This window comes from Pecten maximus, chromosome 11 (assembly GCF_902652985.1).
Source record: "Pecten maximus chromosome 11, xPecMax1.1, whole genome shotgun sequence".
In the NCBI taxonomy this organism is placed as follows: Eukaryota; Metazoa; Mollusca; class Bivalvia; order Pectinida; family Pectinidae; genus Pecten; species Pecten maximus.
This window is the reverse complement of record NC_047025.1, coordinates 37,612,459-37,632,617: the sequence shown is the minus strand read 5'-3', so window position 1 is coordinate 37,632,617 and position 20,159 is coordinate 37,612,459. Positions and strand designations below refer to the sequence as shown.

Below are 20,159 nucleotides of genomic sequence, written 5' to 3'. Positions count from 1 at the left end.
TTTCTTGTCAAATCTAGTTCGTGTCGAGCCCAATCATGTGTCTTGAAATCCATTCTGACAGTCCCACTGTTTCTGATATCCTCTGTCCACAAAAAATACTTCTTCTTCCGGCAAACACATGAGAATGACTGCGTAAGCTCTCCTAGACTCCGTCCAGAGAGCTAAATGTTAACAGAACAATCGATTGGTTTCAATCACGCTTCAAACAGAAACATCCCACATGGACACCACACATATATACATATCACACACATAAACATCACATATATACATCATACATAAACATCACATATAAACATCACACATAAACATCACACAAAATATCACATATAAACATCATGCTTATTATACAAAATAACACACCAACATCATGCTATAATATCACACATATACACATTTTAACATATTTTGTTTCCTTGTAAAATCATTTTGGAGATTACTTTGTAGGATATCACGACGTGCGAACATGAACAGGTTATTCCAGCACTAAAGGGTTAATCATTTCTATTAAAGGTCTGACCCATTTTTAGGTTCACATTAATCAGTTCGACGCACGCGAATGACCTGGTCTTGATCTGAGTTTTTTTCTCTCGCTATATGACCTACATATTTCTGTTATATATAGTCGTAAAACCCCTTCGTAATCATATGACCTTGAGAAATCCTAGTGCAGGCGTACCGAGAGAGTCTTGGGTCAGGCTGTATTCATCTCAGAAGTTCTGTGTTGTATATAATTGGATCGCTATCCTTTCAGCGTACGGCCTTTATATTTGCCAGTAAGTCGTCAAGGATGAACACAGATATTAATGGGAATATATTGTGCTTAATTGAAATCCTAATGGACAACGTATATAAGACATAAACACATTCGGCCTTCTGAAGATTTCCAGTTATCGCCACGTCACAAAGGTAGCGTTATTATTTGTTCCGTTTTTGTTGTGATTTTCACTAAGTATTACTTCGTTATCAAACGATATCATTGGGGTAATTTACTAGTATTGTACTGGACTTGTACGAGTCTATAGAAACTGAGCAACACCACAATTCTTAAACATGCAGACATATTCAATTGAATGGACTATAGTTCAGCTTGCAACATCACGTCATATATAAATGAAAACAGATAAAGAGTTTTAGTAATCTTACTTTATGAGAGGGACTGTTCTTATCTCTAATGGTTACTGTATATAGCATATTACATAAATATCATCATGGACAACAAAATACGGAAATGTTCTAACATTTATACGTGGGATTGCTAAAATAACATCTGTTTTACACATTTTACAAATGACACGAATTGAAAAGTAAATGAATAAATAAATACAGAGCTAATTAAATGATACAAATAAACGTTTTTAGAATTGCCAGTGGTTTGCATTGGCCGTTGTTGAGTTATAGCATACATATATTGATTTGCACAAGATATATTATAATCAAGTAAATAGGAAAAGGAACGTTTGGTTTTGTTGAAGTGGGGGTATATCTAACTATGAATTTAGTTTTCCCATTGTCTTATCGAAGGGTTAATACGGTATTTCTTACTATGAATTCAGATTTCCCAGTGTTTTATCGATGGGCTTAAATAGAGGTTACACAACAAGTGGTTGTTGCATATAGTATTTCTTTCTCTCGAGTAAGTTATTTTTCAAAAGTTACTAAAATACGAGCTTTAGCGGGTGTTTTTGTGACTTTTGAAAATTAACTAACACGAGTGAAAGAAATACCATATACAACAACCACGTGTTTGTGTGACCTGTTTCTACCACAATATTAAAAACTATTATGAGGATGAATTGACCTGTTTTGTGTCAACGAGTGTTCTTTACACAATATCAGGTGTGGTGTAAGGATATGACATAATTTAAGATGCCGCTTATTAATATGCAAAGCTGACGATTTCGGAAATGTAGGGAAATATTACAATTCATTAAAAAATAACAAAATAAAAATAGCTTTATTCTTTCAAAGCAATAAATTGATAAAAATCTTTATATATTTTCAAGACTATAACGAAACAACTGCGAACTACTTCTTGTGCGTTATCATTTCCAGGACATCGCGGCCTTCAAGTGTTATCCAATCATATTTTATTGAACCACGTGATTAAAAAATAGTCCGGGTCAAAATCACCGTGTCAACCAATCGACGCATTTAAAGTTTCTTCCACGTGTGGTATAAACTGAATGTTTTTTTTCAAGAGTTGTAATGATTATTGCATGCCATGGGAGTTGAATAACACCCACCTATTGTGGTAGAATTTGGTATATCTAACCATGAATTAGGATTTCTTAGTGTTTTATCGAAGGGTTAATACGATGTATCTAAGCCATGAATTTATATTTTCAATTGTTTTGTCAAAGGGTAGCGGTATATCTAACCACTAATTATGATTTCCCAGTGTGTTATCGAAGGGTCCATATGGTATATCTAACCATGAATTCAGATTCCCCGGTGTTTTATCGAAGAGTTGACACGGTATATCTAACAATGAATTTAGATTTTCCATTGTTTTATGGAAGAGTTAATACGGTAATCTAGCCAAGAATTTAGATTTCCAATTGTTTTATAGAAGGGTTAATACGGTATATATAACCATGAATTTAGATTTACCATTGTTTTATCGAAGAGTTAATACGGTATATATAACCATGAATTTAGATTTACCATTGTTTTATCGAAGAGTTAATACGGTATATATAACCATGAATTTAGATTTACCATTGTTTTATCGAAGAGTTAATACGGTATATCGCAGTGTTTTATCAAAACCTCTTTTTCAACATTTGTACTTCAGTTTCCTATATTTGTATTACTGTTTGTGACAACAAAGTAAGGTGCAGGCAATTGAATAAAAAATAATTAAAATTCATAGTAATTGTTCATGTAAACAACACAAAGCAGTACACAATAGTAAACTAAATTATATTTCCTCGCGTTATATTCTTAAAAGATCTCTACAATATAGACTAGTAAACATTGATGTAAAGTATCAAATCAGCGCTTCTCGATACAGCATACTCTTAAATGTAAACAGCAGTGCACATTAATTGAAAATGAAAACAGGTTGATATGAAAAAGAAAGAACAATAATATATGTATTGAATAATATCATTTCAATAGTATTTCAAGGTAAAATGTCACAAAGTGCAATTCTGTAGCAAAGACTAATATTATACAATAATTCACATACAAACAAGAAATAATAACCCCAGACCTTCGTTATTTGTTTTACAGTAAGCTAATTTTCGTGAGAAGTCGCTGTACCGTCTAAGGCCATTTAAAATTAATTTCTATTTCAATTTCAATTTCAACATATTTTATTGACATGATGTTAAGTCAATAGGATTGGACATCAGGCATAGCCTATCTTAGTCCTTTCCTTATAATTAATAGATGGTAAACAAACACAGACCTATATACATATATGGAAGGTTGGTGAGGGTATCAGGGGAGGTAATTCCTTAATAATTACAAGGATTTATTAATTTTAACATTAAATAGTAACCCTTAGGATATTTAGTTTAGCTAATTGTTTTATTATTTACTAAATGAATATTCAAACATAGTGTATTTTGTAAAGTAGGTGTATCTATATGATGATATTGAGTTTTTTCCCCCAACAGATACAGGCCATAAAGTCCATATGTTTAACACACAAGCCATCCACTGAAGAGGATCAAAATTCAATTTCATTCCATAGAAACATATTAAGTTAGTAGAGTTACACCAACTCTTGAAAATAAAATGATTGTTTCAAAAAGACCTTTATAGGAATTACCTCACTTACATATTAGCACAAACAAATAAGGTTATAGATAAAATAGATTAACAGAAGATAAATTGTTAATAGACTGCCCAGAGTTCATTATTACATTAATCAAGTATATTTGGTAATCAAGAATAAATAGACATTGTTCACTCAATTTCATATTACATATTCTAAATATGTATTTAGATGTCTATTTAATTATATTGCTGTATAATTGGAGTCACCAGGGGTTAAAAAGAAATATTAAAAATATTAGAGCATTATACATCAGACATGATTTCAAAATCTCTTTGATTGCAGGATGAAATTTGAGACATGTGTCAAGATGCTAAAATTTTGAATATTATTACAAAGAGTACATCCATTGACAATGACATTGGTACATAAATGATTATGATGTGGATGATTTAAATGTTGTATAAGTACTAGACGAGGATTTTGATATAAATTACATTCAAAGAAATAATGTGATATAGTTTCAACAGATTGATTGCATTGACACATTGGAGATTCAATTAGATGATCATTAAAACGGTCGTAATTTAGATTACTTACGTTGTTTCTTAATTGGCATAGAATAATGTTTATATCACGCCGGCCAGAATATTTAAATACATCAGTTGTAGTGGATATAATATGGTGATTGTTATTTAAAAGTTTTATAAATTGATTAGTGGAGTAAATATTACTGATTTCAGGAGCGAGCCTATTCATTTCATTTAACACGGATGGGAAAAAACTTTCAAAATAAGTTACTGTACGAATTAATTTCTAGATTGTTATCCCCGCTCGGCTTCGTTGTCTGGCCCCGCCGCAAATTTTTTTTTCTGTGGAAAAATGGAATCGACATGATATTTTCCGGTCTTAACATTTCACTGTGTGTCTAAGCCTTTGTGATGTATTTGTAATATATTGAAATGTCACAAAAGAGAAATACTTTCGATTTACAACGAAAACTTTACCTCCAAAGTACCGGTACATAATTAATGACGAATCTAAAGTTACATCGCTATTTTTAGAAAACGACATCAGGGCATATAAGCCGGAAATGATATTTCATTGTCTGTGTTATTTTATTATATTTCTTTTTATTTCAAACTAATTTAATATTTCTGTAAATGACTAAATTCAAAATATAATCAAACTTTTACATTGAGAATTTTTAGAGACCTCTAGGCCTACTATATTAAGTGTTTACACAGCTATTTATAGATTTGTATTTGTTTGGTTTTCCTCATCTCTTTCTACACATAGTAGTAGGTCTAACGATTGAACTGGGTCTAATGTCCATTCCATAGGGTTCAAAATTGCTTTGTAAAGACTATCATAAGTATATCTGGGTTGTTATATTTTTCTCTTGAAAAAAGAGCATGCTTATAAGTGGGATTCACTGTTGTGTGATACATCACTGAAACAAGGGATAATGCAGTATACTTTTATTAAATTATTTTGACATAATTACCATGCAGGAGATTCGTGAGAAAAAAATAAAAATAGAAAATAAATTCCGCTCCCTCCCTCTCGCCCTGATTTGAAAAAAAACTATTGCCAAATATCTAATGTATCCTTTGATTGCAATCTTATATACAGTCCAACGTTTCAATTATACTTCTAGCCGTGATAAATAGTGGCGGATTAATTTGTGTCCATTTACAAAGTGGTAGTAATGCAATTAGAAATTGCACAAAAAATGTGTTTTGGTCTCGCCCCCTGTCTGTATAGTGTCATCGATATAATGTGTTTTGGTCTCGCCCCCTGTCTGTACAGTGTCATCGATATAATGTGTTTTGGTCTCGCCCCCTGTCTGTACAGTGTCATCGATATAATGTGTTTTGGTCTCGCCCCCTGTCTGTAAATTGTCATCGATATAATGTTATGTGTTTTGGTCTCGCCCCCTGTCTGTACAGTGTCATCGATATAATGTGTTTTGGTCTCGCCCCCTGTCTGTAAATTGTCATCGATATAATGTTATGTGTTTTGGTCTCGCCCCCTGTCTGTAAATTGTCATCGATATAATGTGTTTTGGTCTCGCCCCCTATCTGTAAATTGCCATCGATATACATGTAATGTGTTTTGGTCTCGCCCCCTATCTGTAAATTGTCATCGATATAATGTGTTTTGGTCTCGCCCCCTGTCTGTAAATTGTCATCGATATGATGTGTTTTGGTCTCGCCCCCTGTCTGTAAATTGTCATCGATATGATGTGTTTTGGTCTCGCCCCCTATCTGTAAATTGTCATCGATATAATGTGTTTTGGTCTCGCCTCCACTCTGTCCATTGTTTTTATCATTTTTATGTCGCCAATATTAATATTAATTTGTTCAAGCAGATTTACTTGTGCATTGGTTTGTCATATTGGACCTAGAATTCCTAGAGGTTTGCTCCACCTACACTGTTTTATCTATTAAGGACTTTATTGAATTGACAGGGTTGTTAGCTTAAATGTATTAGATATACTGATATGAAATTCAAATACATTATCTTAGTATAAACGTTTTTTATGTGATACAGACGAGACAAAATACAACAAATATCACTATCATATCAGTTTGTTTCATACAGACGAGACAAAATACAACAAATATCACTATCATATCAGTTTGTTTCATACAGACGAGACAAAATACAACAAATATCACTATCATATCAGTTTGTTTCATACAGACGAGACAAAATACAACAAATATCACCATCATATCAGTTTGTTTCATACAGACGAGACAAAATACAACAAATATCACCATCATATCAGTTTGTTTCATACAGACGAGACAAAATACAACAAATATCACTATCATATCAGTTTGTTTCATACAGACGAGACAAAATACAACAAATATCACTATCATATCAGTTTGTTTCATACAGACGAGACAAAATACAACAAATATCACTATCATATCAGTTTGTTTCATACAGACGAGACAAAATACAACAAATATCACTATCATATCAGTTTGTTCCATACAGACGAGACAAAATACAACAAATATCACTATCATATCAGTTTGTTCCATACAGACGAGACAAAATACAACAAATATCACTATCATATCAGTTTGTTCCATACAGACGAGACAAAATACAACAAATATCACTATCATATCAGTTTGTTCCATACAGACGAGACAAAATACAACAAATATCACTATCATATCAGTTTGTTTCATACAGACGAGACAAAATACAACAAATATCACTATCATATCAGTTTGTTCCACAAACCCTGAAGTCGTGAACACTTTTATTGCATATTAGTTTGTCTGTAAGCCTTACAATAGGTATCCATTTTAATACAAGTATGTATTAACAATACAGTTATGTTTGTGTCTCGATTGTCACGAAGAAATGCGAGAAGGAATAAGAATTAAAAGGCCAGCCTGAAAGCAAACATAAAATGTTCTGTACATTGTGTAGCACTCGAAATATTATTTTACCATGTAAAACGAAGCATATTACAATGTTTAAGCGAATCAGTATGCTATTTTATTGTTGTATATTTTGATTATTAAACACGTTTGTTACACATGAAGTAGCCGCAGCTGTCATCTTGTAATGTTATAACTCATTGTTGTTTGTAAATTGTTTAAATTTATATGTTTCAAATCGATTTGAATTCATTAATCATATCTATTTTTTTTTATTCATTAAGTATGTTTTTTTAAATATAGGAAAAGTGTCTTCAGCATACATGTGTCTTTGTAATAATAAAGATAATTATTATTCAGAGATGTTTCATTGTGCATGAAAGTGCCAATTTGTAATAAATAATCTGTTCATCAATGGATATTAATTTATTCATTTTTAACACATCTTATTAAAATATCAAAATTTTAAGTATAATGTATGTGTCGCCACTTAAAATCTGACGGATATTTTTCGGTTGAAGTCCCACATGTGTTCTCCTGTTTTAATTTATGTATATATATAGTCCGCCAGTAGAAGCCTTAGAGGGCAGAAAGACCTAGCGGCAAAGTCTTGTTTTTTGTTATTTTTTAAACATTAAATTTAGCAAGTGCAGATCTCTTTTTCTTACATATATTAAATCATATTCCAATACGTACAAACTGTGAAAACGTTTAGATTAATGCACTTCCCCTGAGGTATATAATATTCGTTTTGCCACATGTTTATTTTACGTCTGGGTCTTAACAATTGTGGTCCCTAGCGAGTTAGAAGAGCGAATCAGCTGTTTCGTTCGACATTAACCAATCTCTTAACAATTTTAAATTGTCAAAATAGATTTAAAGAAAGGATTGGGCTAAAGTTATTACAACTTATTGGAGTCTTCTTCCATCATAAAACTGCATGATCACAGTTTTTAATAAGCATAAACATGACTGAGATATATATATATAATCTTGTACTTAGTTCCATTTTAAATATGTTTATCACTTGTCAATCTATTACCTTTTACAATCGCTCCATTTGTTCGCTATCCTCCGTCAATTATCAATGGACATTTTCAATATCTCAAAAAAAACAACAAAAAACAGCAAAAAAAAAAACAAAAAAACTAAACCAATTTGAACGGTATTTTGTAGGAATGGACTATATATCCGTTTAATATACTAAGGATATTGATAGGATAATAGAGCCTTCCTTGCTATGTCCTCACGCTACATTATCACTGAATCACTGTGTTATTGGAAGACGGGACATATATTTTGAATGGATAAATCATCGTTGCATTATTAATTTACGTCGAATACATTTCTTAGACTTCTGGTTGTTTAGTCTGCGTAAAACTTGGGCTATTATAAAAATATTACAATTATTAAACTACAGATAATTCAGGTTGTATTAAATGATAATAATGAACCGAAAGTTCAAAATAAATGGGAACACATTTACGGAAATCAACTCCAATTTTGGTTTGTTTTGTTTGGTTTGTTTTTGTTTAACGTCCTATTAACAACCATGGTCATTAACTCCAATAGAATGATGTCTGGTTAAATAGTTTTAACATAATAACGGGTAGAAAAATTAAGGAATTTCAATGGAAGTGCTTACATCAACTACTATATACAGAAATGAAAATAATCAAATTTGGAAACATTGACGGAAAATGCCATTTTTTGCAAAACTGAAAATGAAGATACACAACCTTTATTCTTTAGATGTGATTACACTAAAATTATTTTGAAAAATGTAGAAAATATAATGAAGTATACTGTTCCAGGCTTTGGCATCGTAATACTCAATACGGAGGAAAATGTAACTTTTGGGTATCTTGGGGAAAATGACGTCTGATAAATAATGTAATCTGTACCAGGAAATGGATAATATGGAAAGGAAGAAATGACATAAAACATCATAACAAACAACCAAACATAGAAGTTACAAAACTACAATCTAGGAGGCAATACAATGAACTTTTGCTTTATTGTAAATCGAAACAAAAGAAAACAATTTCCATTAATATTGTTACCAAATGTTTGAAAATATACACTAAATCAATGTTAACAAATAATTTATGTATTCATAGAAAGTATATCAATTTGTAATGCCTGTTAATTTAAATTTTCGTGATTCATGGACATGAATATATTCATTTTTGATATAACCATGATAATTAAATGTACATTAATTAATATTTCAATCCATGCTAAAGCTAATTTTCACATTAAAGAGTAGCTAGCACTTTTATGATAGCGAACGGAAACCAAACACATCAACATACAAAGGAAAGTGAAATACCTCCATATGAAAAAAATGAATCAACTTATTAACCTCATACATTCGTTCTCATTAATGTTTCTCTGATTGATGGTTCGTATCAATTTTGTAATTAAGTTTGTATTTTTGTACGTAAAGGTGCACGTATGTAATGTGTTCATGTCCACGCACTAGTCTGGCTGTAGTCAGTTGTCTCAATGAGTCGAATTTTTACCTATCTATCTATTTTTTTCATTTCTACCTAAAAGCGAATCCTTGAGCTACTGACGATTCATTTATGTAACTAAATGAATGTATCGATGCGACCACTTTATGTTAAATTTTTTCTTATGTTTCTTAATAAGGTAAGCTGTCAGTGGACAGCCGATATCTATATGCACCTTTTCTTTCTACCATCGCTCATTCTTATCCATTTTGTTGTTTGACGAGTCTGATCGAATGAGAGAGTGGCTCTGTATGAGAATCCTTCTGTAACTTTTCTTTCTTCTCTTTTCTTTCCTTTATGTAAGACAGTGAACTATCAGTGTATGTTCGTGGTATTAGTAATGTTTGTTACAGATGCGTGATCCATGTATATTATTATTGGCCTATTTAAAAGGGGGGTGTTTCATGTTATGTCTGTAAAACTGCACAGAAACTTTTGACTGTGAGTGAGAAAAAAAATATCAACAGTCGTTTTTGATGGTTTACATCTATGATGTTAGTGTTTGTCATGTTGCTGAAGGATTCCTAGTTTTATTTGTTTAACTTGTAGAACACTTGTGTGTTGACTATACACTTATTTTCCTGGCAGGTCTGGACAACAAAACCGAATATAAGAATATCAGAATTTAGGTATTTTCTATGTTGTCCCTCGCCATTCTCAAAATGATCAGTTCAAATATTTAGGCAGATTAAAATGGTTAGTTATTCTCTTTATTTGCTTTAATACGACGATTATATTAGCAACAAATGATATCATTTACCTCATGTAGAAAACAATAAATAAACAACAATAGATTGAAATGTATCTATATTACAACAGAATAGGTTGCAATCATTTAACATAAACAAGTGTAGTTATACGTTTTATTTGTTCATTAACGTATTTGTTCCCAAAACAATATGAAATTAAGGATACAGATATCTAGACAAATAAGAATATGATTAAGGTACATCGATGTAGATCTTAATGGTTTCCATATTACTACAAATCATTCTTAGTATTATTTAGTAATTATAATAATTCATATATTATCATTCCATATCATTAATGATCAGTCCACATGTTAATTATCAGTCCACATATTAATAATCAGTCCATATATTAATTATCAGCCCATATGTTGATTATCAGTCCATATATTAATTATCAGTCCACATATTAATTATCAGCCCATATGTTAATTATCAGTCCATATATTAATTATTAGCCCACATATTAATTATCAGCCCATATATTAATTATCAGTTCACATATTAATTATCAGTCCATATATTAATTCTAACTCCATATTAAGCATATATTATTAATCCAACTGTTAATTAGCTATGAGTCCATATATTAATTATCAGTCCATATGTTGATTATCATTCCATATATTAATTATCAGTCAATGTGTTAATTATCAGTTGAAATATTAATTGTCATTCCATATGTTAGTATTAAGTCCATATGATAATCATTAGTCCGCATTTTAATTATCAGTCCCTATAACAACTATTATTCCATACCATAATTATCAGTTCAAATATTAATTATCAGTCCATATGTTAATCATCATTTCATATGTTAATCATCAGTCCACAACTCAATTATCAGTCCACATATTAAATATAAGTCATTATATTAATTATCCATATATTAAGTATCCATATATTAATTATCCATATATCAATTATCAGTCCATGTAAATTTAATCAATTATCCACACATTAGTTTTCAGTCCACATATTGATTATCAGTCCACATATTAATTATAAGTCCATATAAGATTGGTGATTTGTAAATGAATCGTGATAAGAAAGAGAAACAGTAATCCTGTAGTTTTCCCTAGTATAATCACGTCAACATGTATCTACTGATTCCAGCTAGCAGAACAGTAGCATTGTAATAGGCTGCTTAATTTATACTATTGATAACTAATAGACGGTCTTAATTACTTCCAAATAAACAAGTACATGATTCAGTGAAAAATCTTGCTACAATTGGCAGATATATCACAAGCTGATAAGCTAGTTACTAAATATATATGTATAAAATAAATAATTTTTAAATTGTAAAATGATCAAATAAAATGTATAATAAACATCACTATTTATGGCTTGCGCGCTTCCATCCGGGCCAACAAGGATGATTAATGTGTATGTGTGTGTTTCGCAATTGTTGTAAAATAAATAAAGTTTGAATTTTAGAAATTTTTACAAAGATAAAATTGAAATTTGTTCAGAGCATGCGACTGTATGCTCTATGCTATTTTACGATACGCTTATTTACAGGAATCACGTAGACCAGTTGTCGGAATCCTCTTTATTCACACCGAGTTCCCTGTTTAGTGTAATCTGGTAAGAAATTCTTTAACGATAGAAATTGAGATACATTAATTCAAATTCATATTAAGTTTTAATATATGCATATAATGTACAGGGAAGAAGTGTAATATGAAGTAAGCGCTACTTTGAGATAAATGCCCGTGGAGATTTATGATACTGCATTTTGTTTAAATATAGCCACTTTACCAAGTTGATGTATTGTTTTGAGCCTATATTTAACCATGCCCATTTGTGAAGATCGACCTCAGATTAATATGACGCTCAGATTATTTAATCATGCCCAATCGTAAAGACTGAAGGCTCAGATACCGTTGAAGCTCGGCCGCCGTGAAGCTTTGGCGATGAAAAATGACGGCATTAATTTTCATAAACAGCAACTTATGTAGATAGGATTCAAAGAGGAATAGTGCTATAGAAATTAAAGACTCTTTAATAGCAGACCCCTGTGAAAAGATTACTGGCACTTACATTCAGTATGCTATCCCTTTATGTTGACTAGATAACATAAATAATAATCCGGTTGCAGACAATCAAAAATAGTTTATATTATGTTATAAATTTTCCCTTACAAATGAACTTTGAACAAATAGAATATTTTATTCTTTTTTCATAAAAACAACCACGATATCATAAGGAACATGGTCTAAAAGACACAGTAGAAAATCACTCTAGAAAACAGGAATTGAAAAGTAATCAAAATTGGAATATTGCAAAATCAGGTCTAAGGCAACACAGATTGTTAATAAGGGAGGAAAACAGAACTGTTTCCGGGTTAGAAAAAAAATGTCAGTAAAATAATTAAAAAACCGAACAGAAAATAGGGAAAACAAATAAAAGTAATTCATTTTTATAAAAACCTTATATGATATTTAGATGCATGTTTGACGTCTTATTCAATTGGGAGCTTCACTGAAAACCAATAAGCATCAACAGTTGAAAAAACATGAAAAGTTCCGGTTCAGATGGTTTTACTGAAGAACTTTGGAGATGCATTTGATTTTTTTAAAATGAAGTCAATTACTCATGAATACAAAAATAAAGTTTGTAATAAAAACAATTAATCATGGATATATTAATAAAGTTTGTATTTAGCTTGATTAATCATGGATATATGAAGAAAGTTTGTAGTAAGACCAAATAATCATGGATATATCAATGAAGCTCGATTAATGATGAATATATCAATAATGATTGTATTAAGATGAATTAATCATGGATATAACAATGAAATTTGTATTTAGCTCGATTAATCGTGGCTATATGAATAGACTTTGTAGTAAGACCAAATAATCATGGATATATCAATAAAGATTGTAGTAAGAACAATTAGTTATGGATATAACAACAAAGTTTATATTAGGCTCGATTAATCGTGGATATGTTAATAAAGTTTGTAGTGAGAACAATTAATTATTGATATGTCAATAAAGTTTGAAGTGAGAACAATTAATTATTGATATGTCAACAAAGTTTGTAGTAAGAACAATAAATTATTGATATATCAATAAAGTTTGAAGTGAGAACAATTAATTATTGATATGTCAATAAAGTTTGAAGTGAGAACAATTAATTATTGATTTGTCAATTAAGTTTGAAGTAAGAACAATTAATTATTGATATTTCAATAAAGTTTGAAGTGAGAACAATTAATTATTGATATGTCAATAAAGTTTGTAGTAAGAACAATTAATTATTGATATGTCAATAAAGTTTGAAGTGAGAACAATTAATTATGGATATGTCAATTAAGTTTGTAGTAAGAACAATTAATTGTTGATATGTCAATAAAGTTTGAAGTGAGAACAATTAATTATTGATATATCAATAAAGTTTGTAGTAAGAACAATTAATTATTGATATGTCAATAAAGTTTGTAGTAAGAACAATTAATTATTGATATGTCAATAAAGTTTGTAGTAAGAACAATTAACTTTTGATATATCAATAAAGTTTGAAGTAAGAACAATTAATTATGGATATGTCAATAAAGTTTGAAGTGAGATCAATGAATTATAGATATATCAATAAAGTTTGTAGTAAGAACAATTAATTATTGATATGTCAATAAAATTTGAAGTAAGAACAATTAATTATAGATATATCAATAAAGTTTGTAGTAAGAACAATTAACTTTTGATATATCAATAAAGTTTGAAGTAAGAACAATTAATTATGGATATGTCAATAAAGTTTGAAGTGAGATCAATGAATTATAGATATATCAATAAAGTTTGTAGTAAGAACAATTAATTATTTATATGTCAATAAAATTTGAAGTAAGAACAATTAATTATAGATATATAAATAAAGTTTGTAGTAAGAACAATTAATTATTGATATGTCAATAAAGTTTGAAGTGAGAACAATTAATTATTAATATATCAATAAAGTTTGAAGTGAGAACAATTAATTATTAATATATCAATAAAGTTTGAAGTGAGAACAATTAATTATTGATATGTCAATAAAGTTTGAAGTAAGAACAATTAATTATTGATATGTCAATAAAGTTTGTAGTAAGAACAATTAATTATTGATATGTCAATAAAGTTTGAAGTGAGAACAATTAATTCTTGATATGTCAATAAAGATTGAAGTGAGAACAATTAATTATTGATATTTCAATAAAGTTTGAAGTAAGAACAATTAATTTTTGATATGTTAATAAAGTTTGTAGTAAGAACAATTAATTATTGATATGTCAATAAAGATTGAAGTGAGAACAATTAATGATTGATATATCAATAAAGTTTGAAGTGAGAACAATTAATTATGGATATGTCAATAATTTGTAGTAAGAACAATTAATTATTGATATATCAATAAAGTTTGAAGTGAGAACAATTAATTTGTGATATGTCAATAAAATTTGAATTGAGAACAATTAATTATTGATATGTCAATTAAGTTTGAAGTAAGAACAATTAATTATTGATATATCAATAAAGTTTGAAGTGAGAACAATTAATTATTGATATATCAATTAAGTTTGAAGTAAGAACAATTAATTATTGATATATCAATAAAGTTTGAAGTGAGAACAATTAATTATTGATATATCAATAAAATTTGAATTGAGAACAATTAATTATGGATATGTCAATTAAGTTTGTAGTAAGAACAATTAATTATTGATATGTCAATTAAGTTTGAAGTAAGAACAATTAATTATTGATATATCAATAAAGTTTGTAGTTAGAACAATTAATTATTGATATGTCAATAAAGTTTGTAGTTAGAACAATTACTTATTGATATGTCAATTAAGTTTGAAGTAAGAACAATTAATTATAGATATATCAATAAAGTTTGTAGTTAGAACAATTAATTATTGATATGTCAATACAGTTTGTAGTTAGAACAATTAATTATTGATATGTCAATACAGTTTGTAGTTAGAACAATTAATTATTGATATGTCAATAAAGATTGAAGTGAGAACAATTAATTATTGATATGTCAATTAAGTTTGAAGTAAGAACAATTAATTATTGATGTGTCAATAAAGTTTTTAGTAAGAACAATTAATTATTGATATGTCAATTAAGTTTGAAGTAAGAACAATTAATGATTGATATATCAATAAAGTTTGAAGTGAGAACAATTAATTATGGATATGTCAATAATTTGTAGTAAGAACAATTAATTATTGATATATCAATAAAGTTTGAAGTGAGAACAATTAATTTTTGATATGTCAATAAAATTTGAATTGAGAACAATTAATTATTGATATGTCAATTAAGTTTGAAGTAAGAACAATTAATTATTGATATATCAATAAAGTTTGAAGTGAGAACAATTAATTATTGATATATCAATTAAGTTTGAAGTAAGAACAATTAATTATTGATATATCAATAAAGTTTGAAGTGAGAACAATTAATTATTGATATATCAATAAAATTTGAATTGAGAACAATTAATTATGGATATGTCAATTAAGTTTGTAGTAAGAACAATTAATTATTGATATGTCAATTAAGTTTGAAGTAAGAACAATTAATTATTTATATATCAATAAAGTTTGTAGTTAGAACAATTAATTATTGATATGTCAATAAAGTTTGTAGTTAGAACAATTACTTATTGATATGTCAATTAAGTTTGAAGTAAGAACAATTAATTATAGATATATCAATAAAGTTTGTAGTTAGAACAATTAATTATTGATATGTCAATACAGTTTGTAGTTAGAACAATTAATTATTGATATGTCAATACAGTTTGTAGTTAGAACAATTAATTATAAATTATAGATATATCAATAAAGTTTGTAGTTAGAACAATTAATTCTAGATATATCATTAAGTTTGAAGTAAGATCAATTAATTATTGATACGTTTGTAGTATGAACAAATAATTATATATATACATATATATCAATAAAGTTTGTAGTAAAAACGAATAAGCATGGATATATGAATAAAGTTTATAATAAGAACAACTAACTATGGATATATCAATGAAGTTGTTTGTATTTAGCTCGATCAATCATGGAATAAAGTTTGTATTCATATCAGGGGACGTAACACTACGCTTATTTACGATAATGCAATATTCAGAAGAAAAGAAACCACACATATACCTGGTTATATACTACTATGAATTTCGGTAAGTTTTAAAGATGAGATTAAAAAAAAGTTAAACTTAGGAACAAGCATACAATAAGTGAGTACCAACATTTCATATCAATTCAATTCAACAATTAACAAAGGTGATACATTTGTAGTTCATTCATTTTTTTCAAACTAAAAAGAGACTGTCACATACGTAAGTGTCACAGCGAATTATAAACTAAGTTAAAAGTTCACATACGTATGTGCTCCTGAACAAAATAAAGTAGATATATATGGTATTCGTAACTGTTGTTACATTAAGTTTAATCTAGAAAAAAAAATAGATAGTTCGGCTTAAATCAATTGCTGGTTTTGTCTTATTTATTTCAATTTTAAACTGTTCTCCTGTCGATCACTAACAATCACCTAATCTAATGGTAGCTATTGAGCTAAATTTGTAATGTGAAAATGTTATCGACCTGTTTTCAGGTGAATACGATGATTTATCGACCCTCGAAAATAATCGGAAATATTGCTTTCTCGGGTTGATAAATCATCGAATTCACCTGAAAGCAGCCTGCTAATTGTATAATATCCGCCTACATATCGTACCTACGAACATAATCTAAGAAAACCAGATTATCTTGTTTTAGGTCTCCAGTAGCCGGATACACTACTAGGTAGAGGTATTTTGTGTACTGGAAGTGATATCTTGTTAACGCAATTCCTTAACATCTAAGAGTTGGTTGGTGGTAAATATCCTGGTGAAGAGAACACTGATAAAATGTGTTGATTGTAAATATTTCTGTTTTGAAGATATTGACGAAGATATGTCTTACTAGGACATGAGTCATCCTCGTTACAAACCTATTGGAACTATTTTCTGTACGTGGCCTCATATTGGAAAACATAGACGATGAGTCTATGATCATGCATTCGTAGCTAAGGAGGGAGTAACATTCTCCCGGTATAGCTCGTATCATTTAAGTTTAGTTTATAAATGTTTGCTGAACTTGACGGTTAAATATCTTTTGTATATCCATGTTAAAATGAAAAATGTCTGACGTGTTTTTAGATTCTCAATTCAACGTTCATACATTGAGATTCCATGTACATGTATATACGGCTGTAGCTACGAAATGATACTTAAATACGAGCTGTAACAGGATTGTTAGCGGGATATGTGACCTCCACACTACACCAGTAACAGGTGTCTGTTTCTGTGACGACAGGTTATCTATAGTCTGTTTCTGTGACGACAGTTATCTATAGTCTGTTTCTGTGAAGACAGGTTATCTATAGTGTGTTCCTGTGACGACAGTTATCTATAGTGTGTTTCTGTGACGACAGGTTATCTATAGTGTGTTTCTGTGACGACAGGTTATCTATAGTGTGTTTCTGTGACGACAGGTTATCTATAGTCTGTTTCTGTGACGAAAGTTATCTATAGTCTGTTTCTGTGACGACAGTTATCTATAGTCTGTTTCTGTGACGACAGGTTATCTATAGTCCGTTTCTGTGACGACAGTTATCTATAGTCTGTTTCTGTGACGACAGGTTATATATAGTCTGTTTCTGTGACGACAGGTTATCTATAGTCTGTTTCTGTGACGACAGTTATCTATAGTCTGTTTCTGTGACGACAGGTTATCTATAGTCTGTTTCTTTTTCTACAACTGTTATGTATATCAAAAAATACGCTTTTATTATGATAATAACATGATCATGGAAATGGTCTGTTGTATTTTTAAATATCTGAATTCATCGGTCACAGATATTCTTTTCAATTTAACTATACTTCTTAATATTTCTCTGGTGTTTTATAGCCGCTATGTGTCATGTATGTATTTTACCAGTCGGTAATTGTCGCTATTGTCCATACTGTAGGTCAATTAGTATAACAGAAGTCACTCACATGTGTGTATACTATAGCAATATTGTCCTACTATGCTTAGCGTTTGTATGACCATGATCGACGTATAATAAAGTGACTTGTACCAGGAATACGGTGTGGTGTTATGACATGGTGTCAGAATCCAAGAACATCGTTGATGCTAGTTCTACAGGACTTGGAGCACCATTGATCCAAGATGGACAGCCGATTGCCTATGTCTCGCGTGCGTTAACAGAAACACAACAGAGGTACGCGCAAATAGAAACAGAAACATTGGCAATAGTATTTGGATGTACGAAATATCACCAATTTATATTTGGTCGAGAGGTCACAGTCGAATCGGATCACAAACCGTTACAAGCGATATTCCGAAAACCACTCAACCGTGCTCTACCAAGACTACAGAGACTGTTGTTGACTTTACAGAAATATACTCTGAATGTTGTGTATAAGCCAGGAAGGACCATGTATCTTGCCGATGCATTGAGTCGGAGCTACCTAAAGGAGACCAGAGAGAACCTTGTTCCAGATATTGATATTGAAGTAAACCAGATTGTGTCATACTTACCAATTTCACCAGAGAAATATCAAGAGTTCAAACGCGAGACCTCAAAAGATGAAGCATTGTCACAGCTCAGAGAAATTATCATCAATGGATGGCCAGAGAACAAACATGAAATACCAGAGACAGTTCATCATTATTGGCCATTCAGAGACGAGCTATCATGTATAGATGGCCTACTCTTCAAGAGCCATACTATCATTGTTCCCAAAACATTACGTCGTGAAATGCTCAAAACAATCCATAGTTCACACCTTGGAATCGTAAAATGCAAATCGAGGGCACGTGAACTACTGTACTGGCCAGGGATGAGTTCTGAAATAGAGGACACAGTGTCAAAATGTTCAACATGTGCCACTAACTCTAGAAAAAATTCAAAGGAGCCATTATTAATGACGGAAAATCTGAACAGGCCATGGTCTGTTATTTCCGCTGACATATTTGAATTTCAAGGACATAACTATTTGGTCACGATTGGCCATTATTCAAAGTGGCCGGAGTTGTCCAAATTAGACAATATGAGTAGCAAGAACACTATGTTATATCTCAAAAGCCAAATGTCGAGATATGGCATCCCTGACAAGCTCATTACAGACAGCGGTCCACAGTTTGCTAATGAGGAGTTCAAGAAATTCTCAAAGACATATGGATTCGAACATACAACATCAAGTCCCAGATATCCGCAGGCGAACGGACAAGCTGAAAAAACTGTGCAGACAGTGAAAAACATATTAAAGAAATCTGAGGATCCATATAAAGGCTTGTTAGCTTATAGAAACACAGTCATTGAAGATCTAGGACTTTCACCAGCTCAAATGTTTTTTGGTCGAAGATTAAAAACAGATATACCAACAACAGCTCCACTGTTGTCATCTGATAAAATTCCAACATCTGATGTCAAGATGAGACTGAAAATCAGAAAGGAAAAAGCCAAAATGTACTATGATCTAAGATCTTACATTGTCGAAACTAGAAAAAGGAAAGAAATACAGGAGGAACCGAAAGGATATCAAACCAACACGTGCGTCGTTTCCTGAAAACAATGAAACCGTGTCGCGATCGGTCAACATACCTATAGATAGAGTTCCCAGGAAGGAAAAGTCTAAAGATTATATAAAAGAACCAATAGCAACAAGATGTGACCGCAGTGTAAAATTACCA

At 30.3% G+C, this 20,159-nt stretch overlaps 2 protein-coding genes across 3 annotated transcripts in view; both read left to right on the top strand.

Annotated features, from left to right (window-relative positions):
* The first annotated feature begins 674 nt into the window (after positions 1-674).
* Positions 675-20,159, top strand: part of LOC117337915 (probable cytochrome P450 49a1) — a 58,431-nt gene continuing 38,946 nt past the window's right edge. For both annotated transcript variants that reach the window (XM_033899060.1, XM_033899058.1), the window contains exon 1: positions 675-909. The gene's annotated coding sequence lies outside the window, so the exon portion shown is untranslated. The remainder of the gene's footprint in view (positions 910-20,159) is intronic.
* Positions 18,566-20,035, top strand: LOC117338589 (uncharacterized protein K02A2.6-like). Its single transcript, XM_033899947.1, has one exon. It carries the CDS (start codon positions 18,566-18,568, stop codon positions 20,033-20,035), a length of 1,470 nt encoding a protein of 489 aa, XP_033755838.1.

Bases quoted from the DNA above. Each gene is read 5' to 3' on its own strand.
- LOC117338589 (XM_033899947.1), top strand. From the start codon at position 18,566: ATGGTGTCAGAATCCAAGAACATCGTTGATGCTAGTTCTACAGGACTT.